This window comes from Temnothorax nylanderi, unplaced genomic scaffold (assembly GCF_030848795.1).
Source record: "Temnothorax nylanderi isolate EJ_2023f unplaced genomic scaffold, tnyl_v1.0 TNYL_tig0015_pilon, whole genome shotgun sequence".
NCBI lineage: Eukaryota > Metazoa > Arthropoda > Insecta > Hymenoptera > Formicidae > Temnothorax > Temnothorax nylanderi.
The window spans coordinates 481,828-498,319 of record NW_027249077.1 but is presented as its reverse complement, the minus strand read 5'-3'; the positions used below and the strand labels follow the sequence as shown (position 1 = coordinate 498,319).

Genomic DNA, 16,492 nt, shown 5'->3' with positions numbered 1-16,492 from the left:
GTTGCGAGCGAAGGCAAAAGCGAAGACGGCCACGGTGCGCGGCGTGTTGATGTTAGCTGCTGCCGGGTGGGAAAGTACGGTCGAACGAGGTTGTTTCAGCCCGCCTTGAAGAGCTTTGCGCGAGCTCGTTTCGCGATCTTCCAAGAACGCCTCGCGCGCCACGCCTCGCGCTATTGCGAATTGCCGGGATGACGCGAGTTTTTGCGCGAGTTTCGCGCGCAAGGACGATCGCGCTCTTCCGACTCGACTCCTTTTGCGCGACTTCGCTTCGCGGTTATCTTGAATCACTCTCGACGATAATCGCGCGCCGTTCCAGAAATTGCGCCTTGTCCTCTCCTCGAACGACGGATACCGGCGGTTAACTCGAGAGGGATGACGAGGCGCTTCAATGTCTCGCGCTCGCTTTCGAATCGTTCGCCAGCGGTAAAAATGAACCATAAAACGATATAATAATTGCGCGTGCGAACACGGGCCCGCAACGTCTCCCAGTTCATTACAAATGCATACACGCAACGTTACTAATTAATGTATCGCGGCCAAGACTCGCGCCGATATTGACGCAACATTTTGGGCAATTTTCGCGGGTGCGTAAATTTTGCTCTGATAGATTCTTACGGTACGAAAATATATGCGTAAAAGTGAGAATAATTTATGGAAAGCGCTCACGGCCATCCGTATAATCAGGGCACATCGGATTTCATTATGTTTGTTAAATATACATATAATAATACGAATTATATTGCGAATTATTATATGTATATTTATAGTACGAATTATATTGCGCGTATACATATAATATAAATATACATATAATAATACGAATTATATTGCGCAATTAATTAGTGTATAATATAGAAATTTCAGATTGTGTTAGTAGAAATTGTGGTCATAAGTTTTAGTAATTGCACATTACCGCGCCAAAAATACTTGCAGTTATACTCTGGTATACTTAACTGTCATATTTGCATGGAAACGGTCCGCAGCACGCGTGCGACAATTGATGTTACGAAATTTTATCGCCGCAACGAAAAATGTCTTATTGCGAATATTGCGTCAATTCTAGGCGTTCTTACCGGAATTTAATGACACACGGAGGAAAATAATTCCGCTTCCGCAGCAAAACCGTCGCTGTTGTTGCACATTTGACCAGTAAGCGCGATCAGACTTTGCTACCACAATCGATATTTTGGATTATTCGATATTATTTTAATTTTGACATATAATGTTCTAACTAATTAAACGTTTTTTCAATTAAAATTAAGCTATTTTCATCAAATCTTTTTATACTATTTATAGTAATTGAAGGTTAATTGACAAAATTTACAATAACTTTACTGCGTCAACGAGTGTCTTTTTTCAAGTGTGTTTAACGAAAAGGAAATAATACATACTATAATCTAATTATCTCCACAATTAATTTAATAACTGCTCCACGTATACTGGACATTATTATCGGTGATTTTAATTGGTTACAGAAACACTTACTGCAGATCATCGAGCGTCACCGCGCTTGATGTTAATTAATTTAGAAAGTAATATTGCCGTCCGTTTATTAACGCTCGCACAGCCGTACGGTGTTAATTATTGAGCAGGAATCACATACAGCGCGATGCAGCAGCGTTGCAGCAATGCGGAGATTGGACGTGCAATTTAACGGATATATCGTCAATGCACGTATTACCGGCTATATTGAAGTATATGGCACGGTGAGATGGATTGATCATAGACACGCGTTTTACACAATGTACTCGCAGTCCCACTTAACGTAAGAAGATCAAAGACGCAGTTTAGCGACGATTAAAATCATCATGCAAATAATTTATGTTTCGAAATAATTTTGCCAATGTTTACAAGCATATAACTGTCTATCTGTCTATCTTGATAAGAATTTCTTGATCTTATTACGCGTTTTGAAGAGGGACGACTTCGCCAAATGTTTAATGATGTCATCGCGCGCGTTAAATGTGACGTTGACATTCAGTCGATCCCCTTGTTGACCTACTTCACTGATCGCGTACGAATAGCATTTTTATGGCATATTTTTTGGACGGAAATCCAACCGGTGTAAATTGACGTATATGTGTCGAGTGACTTTAAATCTGTCAATAGTGATTCTACAAATATTCTTAGACACAACATAGAATTATATAACTACCGAAGATTTTACTTCTAATTTCTTGATTTAGAATTAATGAAAAAAAAAAATGAAATCTACTATGGTATTTTAATTATTTGTCGTACGCTCTTGAGTTAATATTATATTAATTTTATTTTATATCTGGTGCGCCCGATAAATTGCGCGATAAAACCGAGAGAGAGAGAGAGTAATTTTTCGTTCTCGGAAATTACGCGATTAATAAAACAATTCTTATACCATGTCTTTCATTTGTTTCTTCGTTATCTCCATTTTATCACAATTCACTGAACGCTTTGTATAAGTCGCTATCGCGTGTCCGTTGATTTCCTGATATTTATTATAACTTTGTAACTGACACGTGTGCGTGCCTCGTGCACGCACTTGTGTAGCTAAAGAATTCACGTGTGTGTAGAGAGCCTCCGTTCGATCGCCGCGAGGCTTGTCGGTTGTCTTCTTCGCGAACGATATCGCCATCCATCGCGGAAATACAATCACGTAATAAACAAAGTTGCAATTTGCCTAGAGTCCAGATTGACAGCTAACTAGATACGACATTTATACGCGGATACAAGTTTCGCAATTTATTGAACGCAATGCATACAATCCTTTATTTTAATCAAGTTTTGTTATAAATCGGTATTTGAATACGCGAGAGTTGGGCTGGACAAGTAATTAGGAACGCGCGGTGATCATTATACGAGCAATAAGACCATGGATTATGCGGGAAATTCAATATACGGGATTCGGAAGCTATCGCATTTCAATTTAGTTAATTAAAGTCAGCTTCGTTCATTATCAAAGTTATTTGCATAATACGCGAGTCCGGGGAACTTTTATCGATAAGCGTCGATTGTCCTGAATGTTGCTATATCTTTTGCAAGGCGCGATATATTTCTTAGTTCTTACGTACTTCCAATGATCGTTCGCTCGCTCTCGTTTTCCGTGCCACTCGCGGGAGATGGTTTCTTCTTTGCGTCGCTGTGTTGTTTTGATCGAAGTGCGCTTGCTTGGCTGCTCCAGGTAGATATGCGATTTTGTTTCTCCAGGCGGATACGGCGGAATGTAATGGTGCTTCTACAAAGTTACCCGCGCCGCGGGAAAACCCCCCCGTCGCTTCTTTGAGGGCGGAATCGTATTTAAAGTACTTTGCGTATACGATTGGACGCTAAGCCGCGATCTGAGTTTGCATTAATCGAGTGGAAAACTAAATTAAAACTTTAAATCCGCGCACGTTCTAGATTGGGTAAACTATAGAAACGGCTAACAGATTGCGGCATTTGTTCAGACAAGTACAATTGACCAATCTCGAAGAATGACCTTATCAAGTCAAAGATTTAAATTGTGACTGTCAGTGTTATAATTAATGTTACTTCCTGATGCCTGATACTTTGCTGCTGTTACTCTTTCTAATTATTTTGTTGTGAATACCACAATCGTGTCAAAACCGTTGTACAAAATAAATAAAAGAGTATAGCGATATAATATATATTTATATTACTGTACACATTGCCTCGTAATTTAAGAGATCCTCTTGATCTCCTGAGAATTTTTTAACAGCATAGTCACTCGAAAAATGCCTGTACTTTATACATGTATACCTATATGGATCGCGCTGAGAACTTTTAGAGCGGACATATATCCCGCAGCACTTGATATTTTCTGCAGAGTGTAAGTCCCTCGAGGAATTTTGCGCGAAACAGGAAAATCTCTTCAAGCTTTAATGTAACAGCTGATTCGAACAAACTAGATATTTAATTGAATAATTATAAGTGACCTACTGGAGCGTTTACGCGCGCGCGCGCGAGAACTTGATCCGCGCACGGAAAGAACGATTCTGCAGAAGTATCTAAAAATTTAGTTAGATATAAATCTGAAAATAATTTTGTTGCATTATATCAAAATAATTATATGTAGAACACTCAAACTGATTGCTAAAATGTCAAAATTTTTTACAACATTATCATCATACTTCAACGACCTACTATAGTTATTTTGATAGTGCAACAAAATTATTTTCAGATCTGTATCTAGCTAAATTTTTAGCTTCAACAAAACCGTTCTTTTCGTGCGGAAAAATTCTCTACATTGTGATATTTACGAAGAAAATGCGTGTTATTTTAAGCGGCTTTGTTTTCTTGATACTCAAAGTGGATTTAAATAATTTTGGCTGTTTTGTTAACGAATTAACGTGTACCCGTCAATGAACAAAAGCCTCGAATGCAATATGAGCTCGCTAATTACGCATATATTGATAAACAGCAACTTTAATGATAGACTTATGATATCGTAATTATCTCCTATACAATCGAGTTTTATAATACCAGCAACTTTCTTCCGTAAACTCCCAAGGATCTGTTTGAAAGGTTCGTTAACTTAATTACGTGGCGCCAGATCTATTTGAATGCGCTCTTTGAGGCGTTCGATTTACGCAACACTCTAATGTGTGTTCTTAACTGCGCTTGCACGTGCAAAACTTGCATATGTGCTCAGAAACACCTTACGCGATGCACATTACCGTGTTGTCAGAGCAAAAGGATACTATCCAATGTCGCTAATATGTATAATATCGATTTACCCTCGATTTTCTTGACTATGCACGTCCTGAAAATCGCTGGGTATAAAGCTTTTATTTTTAGACTTACATACACAGAACGACTGGCGTACGTAACGACGTATATATTTATAAAATCGTATACTTAAGTAATATATTATATTTCAAATATTTTTTATTAAAACAATTATTTTCGTAAATATAGATACTGTTATCGTTATTATCTGTTGTTATTCGTTAAAATTATCAATAAATTATTAATAAATAAAATCAGATATAGCGTAAATTAAGATTGAATTTTATTCGTGTATTTATTGTATTGAATATGAGTCGCTCCTCTTTCTATTTTAAAAATACCCGAACTGTAAATTACTGTAACTTTTTATTAATAATATGCATTAACAATATGCATTTTATCAGAATTAATTTAAATATTTATAATTTTTTAAAGTTATCTTTTAATCGATTTATCTTTTAAAACCGAGTCTAAGTTTATAATATGTATAAAGACTAATATCAAAAAATTCTCTCCGTGTAAAATTCATATTTATCAATGTAATTATTTCTCCGTCGAAAACGCTTTAGATTGATGCGAGGCAGATGTAGCTTAATTTCTATATGTAAGCTAATGTTACGTCTAATTCAGTGCAGCTGACGTAACCCTCTTTCTTTCGACATCAATTTTATTACGTATCGTTACTTTTATCTCACGAGGTCCCAAAGCGCGCGAGCGCGCTCCTCCCAAAATTGAATAAATCTGAAAGTTATTAAAATAAGTATATGGCGAAATTGCGAGGAAATACTGCTACACATAAAATTTACATGAATTTGTTAAACAATATATACCACGTATATATAAAGTTTCATATATTATATATGATAGCTTTCATATAAAGTCATTAAAAAAAATTTATATCTTCTGAAGTTCTACTTATTATTACATAAATGCTAATTTAATTGTTGATTAATCACGCACTAATTACATATATTTCGTCTTTGCCTCTTTAAAAATTTGTCATTTGTTTTTCGAGAGAAAATCGTATATTGCGACCACAATGCTCTATTATAGATGAAAATTATATTATACTGAAAATGCCGCGATCGATGTAGGGATTGCCAGGGCGGGGAGTTGTCTCAACCGGATACGGATACGATCGACGTATGCTAATAGGAAAAGCCGTTTGATTAAGATCAATAGAATCTTCCGGGTCGGCGTATTCCCACGCCCGCGCCGCGTTCTTGTTCTCGCAAGCCTTGGCACAAGGTTGCCCGCCTACGTGAGGATTCGGCTCGATTAATATTGAATCCCGAAGCGTAATCGATATTCGCTGCTGAATTCGAGAAGATATAATGACCAGCAATCTGTGCAAAGGCAGATGAAGATACCCGACTTCGACATTACGGTGATCGATCAGCTATCTTGGATCCCTAACCGGGGTTCGCCACGTGTCGTCGCGCCGCGTTCAATATACCATTTGCGCATTATTAAAATTAATTAAGCGCCGTTACATTGAAGAATTTACATCGCCGCGCCGCGGCCGGCTAATGATGCAATATGACGGTTTGCCCCCGCCGCGGCCGTTACGCGTTGGGAGGGTAGTCGCCGTTTTACCTCGCCGGTCCCGGACACGTATCATCGTGTCACATTAATCTGCTGCTCGTGACACCGTACCGCGGCGAAATAAAAATGAAGAGGCGATGCCCGAAGGCGGGAAAGCTACGCGCAGCGCCTGGCCCGTCGTAGAGTGTGTGTATATGCGCTCGGGCAGCGCTCGTGTGTCTAATCCACTCGGACATCATTCGTCATCGTTTCCTCGCTCATACTCGCGCGACCGAAATATCTCGCGTCGCATCTCCTCGCACACGCAACGGCATGGCACCTTCCGCCACTTACTTTCCCTTCGACGCGGCGCGCCGCGGCGCAGCGACGTCGCGGGCGTAGTATAAAGACATCTGTCGTACCTATGTAGTATTATACACCTGGATGACTCGCCGGTGCCGCGGTGCTCGAATACAAATGGTCCTCGATTTGCGCGTTTCCGAATATCAACGTGAAGGTAGGCCGGGAAAAGTGGAAAAAACTTTCTCTCGGTAAGGTACGTCATTTGTAACTTTAGCACAAATTTCGCGAATATCTTCGAAACGCAGCGGCAGCAGTAACTCCGCGAGATGCACAGCCTCTCGCGGGAACTCTCTCAATAAGCCGTAGAAAAAATGAGCGCGTCCTGTGAAGGGGGCTAATTATGTGTTAGTACGTTTTGAAAGAGAAACGCCACGTAGAGCGTATGTAACCGCGAAAAATGTGCGTTTCATCTTAAACAAATCGCGCGAGAGATGAAATCATTTAAGTCAAAGAGTACGGATTAAATCCGCAAGCGTGCCGACTCGAATCTCGCTGATGCGAATTCGCGTGGCGGAGCATTAACACCGAAAGAATGTAAAAGAGCATAGCGATCACGATTAAAGCTCAGAACACGGGAATGAGAGGATTACATCATATACGCGGCGGCAAAGCGTTACAGGAACGAATTATTAACGTCGCAGCCACCGTGTACCGGGGAAAAGCGGGCAATCAGGATGCCATATATCAAAGCAGGTAAAGCGTATTCAGAGGTATTCATGCCTGGTATATCCAGGGAGTCCGTGCTCGGACCGAACAGAGCGGGCGTTTCAGCGTGCTTTCGCCGTTCGTAATACAGAAGCTAGGGACGCGCGGGCGAGCGCCTCGCTGCCGCGATAATTAACATATATTCGCATGTTCCTTAAGCATGACCGAAGGGGGGGCATGACCGGCGAACTACGAAACCGTCGTCAGTTTCGTGAAGAGGTATTAGCATCACAAAGGAGAGCGAGAAACGGTTTCTATAGCCGTAGAAGGCGCTATATACTGGCCAAACGCTATACAACGGATGCATTTCATGCGTGCCTGCCTGCCTGCCTGCCTGCGTGCGTGCTCGCTCGCTCGCGTGAATTCCTCGCCTCCGCACGCGATATATCAGGGCATCGTGGAAATGCGAACCCGTGTTTTTCTACTTTTCGAAATATCCTCCGACTTCCGCCATACATATGCGTATACGTGGTTTCAGTTTAGTTTCTACTATCTTCTCATACATATACGGAGTCGATTTACGTAAGCCGATTTTAGGATTCTTCGATCAAAAAGGCGAAAATCTTTTCTTGACAGTTTGAGATTATTATTTTTTCCTCTCGCAAGACGTGTAATTTTGAAATGCAACGATATATAATTTTTACTAGAAAATATAAAATAATTTTATTTATTATTACAATAATTATATCGTATTATTGAAATTTCGTTAAGTATCTGACGCTGCGTTTTTCCATATTCCCCACCGCATTGTTTTTAAATAGATATTTATACTCCAACAGAGACGATGAAGTATAATAAATGTTAAATAATGTATTAAATAATAATTGTTAAAGGCTGTGTCTGCCCTGTTTTTGTAATATCTGTTGTCTTTTCTAATTGTAACGACTAAATGACGAGATTGTAATGACCAAATGAAGAGAGTACCTGCGGATAAATGTTTACCTGGCATTTTAATTAAAAGATACATTTGCGTTATATTTTCCATCGCTCTATCATTCATACACATGTTATTCGTGAAATTTAATCCGCAACAGCTTCATCCAAAATCGAGCTCCAATTTTGGGTTTCATGTGTTTTCCATATATATAAATAAGAGATCAAAGCAAAACGTTAAAAGGCTCAATTAGGTCACTATAAATAAACTAATTGCAGATACATCGCGTTTTATCTGCCAATGATGATTTATACAGTGCTAAAACGCTAATTTAATTGCCGTAATTTAATAACGATAATATATTGTATTTCTCGTACTTCCGGAATAATGCAATATATATTTTATATAGATGATAACATGGAAGAAGATATTCAAGTTGTACAATTGCACAGATCGGCATAATCATTTATAGTTTCTTTTGCGGATTGTGCAACGTTTCACTTTCATATTTCTACGAAAGGAATCTAATAACCATGATCGTGATCGATACTAGATTAACTCTCATGGTGATCACATCCGGATATTAACTTTACTCCGACAACAATCTTCATCGCTTTTAACTCTATCAGTTTACCAGTACATTATCGATTCATACGCGAAACCTTCGCATACTTCTCCGTCATCAGTTTTCTCATATGAGAAAATCTAAGATCATTGAGGAAAATTTTTATAACCAACATGAGCATGCACTATGCTTATCTATCTTCTTCACAATCAATCATCATCAAATTTTTGCCTTCATACGTTCCACGTAATCGCGAAAATGCGTGTACGATGAAGGAGAGCCTTTTACTCCCATAGTATAAATCATACAAGTGGCTTGTAGAATTAAAATTTCTTTAAATGTGTACACAATAATGTTTGTATTTTACCGCGCGATATCCTGTTCATACGAAATTTCCTTTGTTTCGCAGAGATTATGGAAAAGTGACAAAACGGTGGAAGTGATTGGACCAGTGCGAGCGGTTCATCAATATGTCAACATGCCGGAACAGTCCGCGGAATTCTACAATGAGACAACGCGTAAATCTGAGGAGGTAAATCCTCCTTGTCATCTAGTAATCCTGACAATGAGAGCAAATTCTCGACAAAGGAAGGATTTATTCGGCCTTCTTTCACAGGTGCACGGCTGCGTACCTGCGATGGGTTATAGCTTCGCAGCTGGTACAACCGACGGACCTGGCTCATTCGCCTTCGAGCAAGGAACAACGACTTCGAATCCCTTTTGGAATGCCGTACGAAACTTTTTGGCCGCCCCCACGGAAAACGATATTCGTTGTCAGAGCCCGAAACCTATTTTATTGGCCACCGGACGAGTGAGTCTACCTTTCAAGCGCACTCTACTGCGCGATCTTGAATCTACAACATTGTACAATTTATTTAATTTTGTCATTAGAATGCAATTAAGATGCGCGATTAATAGTATTTCATTGTGCGATAGATGAACATTAGATTCTTCCCATAGATACTATACGTACGAAGAAATAAGATTCAACGTAAATTATCGCGTTTAGAAAATTAATGAGTCGCGATTTGTATGGAATGAGAATGGAAATGTCAGTCCTACGCAGCGCGGTGTAAGGTAAATGTTCCAATGCCTGGACACGTAAGACCTATGTCTGGACACTTTTATGATTTTAGTTCTTAAATAAGTATAACGCGAATTAAAATCATAGATAAAAATATTTTTCTCATATTATATTTTTATCTTTGATTTTAATTTGCGTTATAACTTATTTAAGGACTGAAATGATAAAAATGTCCAGACATATATAGGTACGTGGTTCAGGCATTGGTACACGGAGAGATCTTTTCGTTAAATTTTACTACAAACTTGGGACAACTTGGCAACCAAGGAATTTTTGAAATACACAAGACATTTTACAAACAACGTAATAAAAATTACCAAGCAGATTGGTAATTTTTGAAAAATTATTGAAATTTTCTAGATATATTTTAGTAAAATTAATCAAACGTATTTTATATTTCAATAAAATAGATATTAATATTTTTTATTATGGTAGATATTAATCAGAATAGCTCGCATAAAATTCTTCATAGTACATGTTTTCCCACAACTACCATGATTTTCAGGGTAAAATCTATGAGAAAATTCTCTCTGTGTAGGTACATTTTATACCTTAATTGAACGCTTTAATATTGTTACGTCCGCGGTGCACTGAATCGTCGTACGGTGATTCACAATTTCCAGATGAAACTCCCCTATCAATGGCAGCCGAAAATTGTCTCGACGCAGGTCGCCGTAATCGGGAACGTCGTCATCGCCGGTGTGCCCGGTGAATTCACGACAATGTCCGGAAGAAGATTGCGAGAGGCTATCAAGAAAGTCATGAACGATGTATCCGTCGACGAAACGTCCGTAATAGTCGCAGGGCTCTGCAATACTTACAGCGATTACGTAACGACGCCCGAGGAGTATCAAGTAAACTGTTCATTCCTATATTGCCAAATACAAGCATTCACTCGAGGATCCGGACCACTTTGAAGACTGCCACGCGAAACGTGTCGAATTAGTTACAGTGCGATTTACGGCATATTATAAAATAAGCTGTTAACAAAATTTCTCATACATGTCGGTCTGATAATTTTTTTGATAATTGAGATAAATAGCACTGAAAATTGTTCAAATAAACTCGATCTGGCGATTCTCTTCACCCTCCGGGTTCATTTCTTTCACACGCATTCCGATACATAATGCATAATAGTCGCTGAATTATTAATTTTCAGATACAGAGATACGAGGGCGCATCGACGATTTATGGCCCGCATACACTTACGATATACTTGAAGCAATACCAGGAGCTGGTACAAGCGGCTGTTCAAGTGAGTAAATAAAACATAAACGTTCGCTATGCAAAATATGCAGAAATATTATCAATTCGGAATCGAGAAGGTCTTTCTTCGCCTACCTCAAGATGCGATCAATCTCACAGTGAAAATATTTCTCCGCTTAGTAATCGGTTAGAATTTTCGCAGAAGTTATACATTATTTATCTTTTACGTCATCGCAGAATTGCACTTAATGTGACGGAATTTATATCGAGGACGTATGCTATGTTTTATCCATTATTGCAGAATAAACCCGTTCCACCAGGACCACTTGCTCCGGAGTTGCTTAAAAGTAACTTGATCAGTCTTGTACCTCCCGTGCTGTATGATACGCCGCGATGGGGACGTAACTTCGGGGATGTTATCCAACAGCCGCCAAAAGTCGCGTCGCCTGGTGACACGGTTACGGCGATCTTTGTAAGTATCTCCCTTGTGGTATCTCTGTCTATGACTTTATGACATTTAAGTTCATTCCGAGAAAATGCTTTAAAGAATTTTTTCCCGCGTAAAATCGTCATCCGTTTTCGAATAATAGGAGAGCAATCGACGCGGTTGCAAACTGTATCAGCGTCACACAGGGATATTACGCGAAATGCGACGTAATTGAATTCGGGTAGGTCGGGGGAGAGGGGTCACAGGCAGTTTGCGCAAAACACATGTAATTCCATTTTACATACGTATAGCGGTGCCTGCTCGCTTCGCGAACCATTGAACGGTGGATACGCTACGAAATGGTCCGATTACTATGCGACCCGTGCACACCGATTATCTGTAAACACCGCAATAATGAACCTTTAATGCGGCATAACACATTGCGAGTCGGACGGACTAACGCCATTAGCCAAGGCCGCCTGCTGCGACGACAGGAAACTTTGTGAATTCGAAGCAATATAAACTAAACCGTGGAACCTAGTCACGGCACACGATCGATTTTCCAAGTAAATTCCGTGTATTGTGTATTTTTCATCTGTTACATGTTGTCAATGTTACATATTGTCAGAAAAATTAATCGTGTTGCGCACGTGTTAAATTACTTTTTCTATATACCTACTAAAGAGGAAGGACGCGAAATTAACTGTTTATTGCAATTTCCATAAATATTCCTGTAATGGAATTTTCCGTGTAGCAGAAACGAAATTGTTGCTGACACGATATTATGAACTTGACGTAAGACATCATCATGAAAATTCGAACAAAAGAATGCCTTACACCTATTTTTTGGTTCGTTTACGTCCTCTTTTCTCCCCTCTGTTCTTCTTTTATTTGAAGGCTACAATGGTTTATAACGCTTATATAACATGAGTAGATAATGTAAACGAATATGTTAAATGATTTTAATCTTATATTATTGTTTTATGAGATTTTGACCATAAATTAATACTGCAGAATTGCGTATAATGTTAAATATAATTAGTCGGTTAATTATCGACAATAAATGATGATGCAGTAATTACTATAAAGGGCATGTATTATTAATTAAGTTATTGATTTTACATTCCGTATAAATATTGGTTATCAAACATATTTGCTGAATTAATTAATTTGATACATATTTGCGTGAGAGATATTCATCGGTCCAGTTCGACTTATTATTGTCTATTCACATTACCTGCAGAAATAAGAAGTTCTCCTTAATATTTATCGATTATTGCGATAAATATGCCTCAATAGTCAAATTAGTAAACATGCCCGTCGGATTGGATGGAGGTCCAAGTTTCAAAAACTGATTGGGGTAATATTTTTCGCAATAAATTCTTTACAGCGATTTAAAAAAGATGCTTGTTAGTGTTAAAAGTTATCGATTAAATCGATTAAATCGATTATTGACTTAAGTATATGGATTTACTGTTCCAAAACAAAAAACTGTGTTTCAGGACCGACAAATAATACGTATTGTTCAACAAAAAAATGCACAGAAACGAGAATATCACAACAAATTCCTTTTAAAGGTTGAAAGTCCTAACAACATACTTAATTTTGATTGCAATAAAACTTCTCCCACACGTCACATCATATCGTGGTTATAACATGCCAAAATACACTGAAATAACCCTTTTTTGCAACCTTCAATTGCACATTTCTCAAAAGTGTGAGCTAGAGTAATTTGATAAACGGAATCGTATTCGGCGTCCAAAAAATTACGGGAAACGATTAATCTCGTTCTTGTGCTCGAAAGAGAGTAATTTTTTGTTGAACAGTGTAATCGGTGCGCAGTGCTGGGCAGCGATCACATAACTTCGTTTCCGCTCTAGAAGAAAAGTGAAAAATTTCTATCTCTCTCTATTCAACACCAATAAAAAGAGATAGTTACATGGAACTGGAAAAAGTACATAAAATTCACACAGAAATGTGAATTATTATCTAATAGTTTAATAAGATACAGCCCGACCGAAGGTGCCACCTTCTCTATTGAATTGTTATTTAATTATACATCTTTATCTAAAATGTAATAAATTATGTAAAATTGACTTTATTTTTAATGTGCGGTTTTTTTTTTTCAAGAAATTAATCTGATACGCAGCGTTTCGTTGATTCAGTGAATGAAGGCGAGAAATGATCGCCGCGTCGATCTTTTATGGGCGGAAATCGTCGTTCGATGTTAATCATGGCAGATCCGCGTTTTTATCGCGATTGAGTCACGCAATAAAAAGCAGCACCGACGTTTTCCCGCGCGCTCGCTCGCGTAACGCTCGGAAAATAGGTTGCCTTCGGTGACGCGGTGCGAACGGATTAAGTAATCATAAATTACCTTCTGGCTATAATTTCCGGCGGTGGAGGCGCGAGATGCATCGTGAAAGCACGGGTACAAATGAATCATAGTCCATAACTTACGCGAGGCCAGTTCAGAACGTTCTCCATTCTTGGCTCGTATTGATCGCTCGGGAAAAACCTTTCTCGCACGAACGCTTGCTTCCGGTATCAGCTGCTGCGGTAAATATGTAAAACACGTCGTGTTTGCAATTCCGTTTCAAGAAGAGCGTATTTTCAGGTGTAAACAGCCAGATTCTCGTTTATCTTCGAATAGATATATAGATACCTACAGCGCTCCGCGCGCGTTCGATTACAGTTAAAGTCTAATAATAATGGATCGGGGGGAAAAAAGAGAAAGATTTGCACAATTACGATATAATGGAGCTGCTCATTTCTTCTGTTTCAGGTCGCCGGCCATCCTCGTAACAATTTAATGACTGACGGTACGTTTTTGACCGTGGAGCGATTAGAGGATGACGAAGTTTGGGTACCAGTAGCCACGGATGCTGATTGGGAGACCAAGTACGTGTATCAAAATCGCAATATCGCGCAATCATCTGGATATACATATTCGGCGTTAATTATGCGAGTGATGCACCAAATACAAAATTTGGAATACGGAACGCCATTCTCCTCCTTTTAGCCGTATCCTATTTTTATCTTTTATAGCGTAATAAATCGCAATGGGATATGTGCACTTTTAGATTTCAATGGAGGCGAACTTCCATGATACTGGGGTCGAGTCAGGTAACCATTACGTGGAAAATCCCGCAGGGCGTTAAACCGGGCGAATATCGCATCAGACATAATGGTTATTATCGCTATGTCCTTGGTGGCGTGTATCCTTACTACGGTGTCACCAATCATTTTCAGGTAAATCTCGATTGTAGCACATGCTACAAATACATTTATTTACTATTACGTATATGTATATAGCCGACGTATTAAAGAACGAAATACATAGCATATTAGTTACAGTTCTGTATTTTTAATACACTGAGGAAAATATCTCAAATCTCATTGTTATATCGATCATTACGTTAAGTAATCGCGTGCTAAATCTAATTATATTCGTTACTATGATTACAGATGAAAGTTCCTGCACCGAGTATTCGTCAACGTTATTATGGATAACCACTTGATGCCTCTCTTGTCCTTCCTCGCGTGCTTTCTTAGTCGACAAGGAAATTATTACGCTTACTTTACAGTTAAATTGATTTTGTCGTAAAATTGATGTGCGTGTAAATAGATATTCTATTCGATTAAACAATGGCAAATGAATGAATGGTGTATGAATGAAATGACTAATTGAAAGATCACGTATGTTAATGTATGTCAAGCTTGTACATAAAATAAATCATATTTTCCTCCTTTCCAAATAGATATATTCTTTCGTGTTTAATAGTGTTCGATGATATTGTTAAGATTCTTTTATTATAGTTTACAAGATTTGATTTACATATGTGACTAACTACGGATTGGGTTCCCAATTCAGAAAATTAAAAAATTACAAAAACTTTGGCAATACGTAGAGGATGTCTTGATATAATAAGCCATTTTTTGCTGCTTGAATTCAATCTGAAGGGATAAACTTAAAGCCTGGAAGTTGGCTCATTTTTCATTTTTGTTTTATTATTCGCCAACAAAAAGAAATATTACCAAATTTTATGAAGAAAATTTATTTCTTTTAATGAGATTTACCGATTAGAAAACTTATTAATGATTTAAAAAGTAATAAAAAATGTATAAACAGAAGCAGGAGATTATATTTTCTTTAAAATACGACTTTGCAACTTTAATATTGCGCTGAAGATGACTAAAAAAAAGAAGGATCTCGAAACGTCCGCTAATTTATGTACTGACTAAGAATATAAAATATTGCGCACCAATTACTGCGCTTGGCTCTTATTACTTATTCTTTTTTTTACTTATTGATTTATTCAAGAGAGCCTTTATACGTTTTAACAAAGTTTTATAATTTTTTGAATTTTCGAGTAGGAGATCTTCTTTTATAAGACAGAATATTATTTCCATTATCGGCATTGTTTTCGAATTTGGTCAATAAGTCCTATTATTGTAAAAAATATTGATAGTGGTAAATAAATCGCTATATTACATCATGCGACTAATTTTAATAAATAAAATTTTAGTTTGCTCCTCGAGATTTTATAGCACAAAAGTCTTGTAAAGCTCACTCACAAGATTGTAAAAATTTAAGATATCTGAAAAAATTGTAGAAGCAACAGATTTAAAAGTTGCCTAGAAAATTACTACTCGTGTACTTTGTGAGATCTTTTAGAGACGACATTTAGAAAGGGATGAGAAATTTAGAAATGACATCTGTCTCTTCCTCGTTCTTTTTGTTCTCGTAGAAGTAAAAATGTTCCAAGCCTAAAAAAAAAATCGAGTGTATTATTTTTATAAATTTTATTATTTAAAGTAATTTCATAAGTTTATTATAAACATTATAATCAAATTACATAAATATCATACAAGGTTTTCAATAAAGGAGGCTAATGAGAAAATATGTTCGTCTCGTGAGAAGAATCATAAATGCTGAATTTACATGCGGATGTAAATTCGTATATGCATTACAATTATGTTATATTATTCTGTTGCGTGGGGTTATATTACTGGCATAATTCTACATATTAATCCGGG

At 37.9% G+C, this 16,492-nt stretch overlaps 1 protein-coding gene across 7 annotated transcripts in view; it reads left to right on the top strand.

Annotated features, from left to right (window-relative positions):
- The window catches only part of Cdase (neutral ceramidase), a 51,851-nt gene extending 35,900 nt beyond the window's left edge, over positions 1–15,951 (top strand). For 6 of the 7 annotated variants that reach the window (XM_071698205.1, XM_071698202.1, XM_071698204.1 and 3 more), the window contains 7 exons: positions 9,145–9,546; positions 10,443–10,673; positions 10,979–11,074; positions 11,327–11,497; positions 14,238–14,353; positions 14,536–14,704; positions 14,921–15,951. In XM_071698205.1, the coding sequence (XP_071554306.1) occupies positions 9,145–9,546; positions 10,443–10,673; positions 10,979–11,074; positions 11,327–11,497; positions 14,238–14,353; positions 14,536–14,704; positions 14,921–14,965 (1,230 nt within the window). In that variant the 3' untranslated portion in view covers positions 14,966–15,951. The remainder of the gene's footprint in view (positions 1–9,144; positions 9,547–10,442; positions 10,674–10,978; positions 11,075–11,326; positions 11,498–14,237; positions 14,354–14,535; positions 14,705–14,920) is intronic. The other variant, XM_071698208.1, reaches the window with a different exon arrangement.
- The last annotated feature ends 541 nt before the right edge of the window (positions 15,952–16,492 follow it).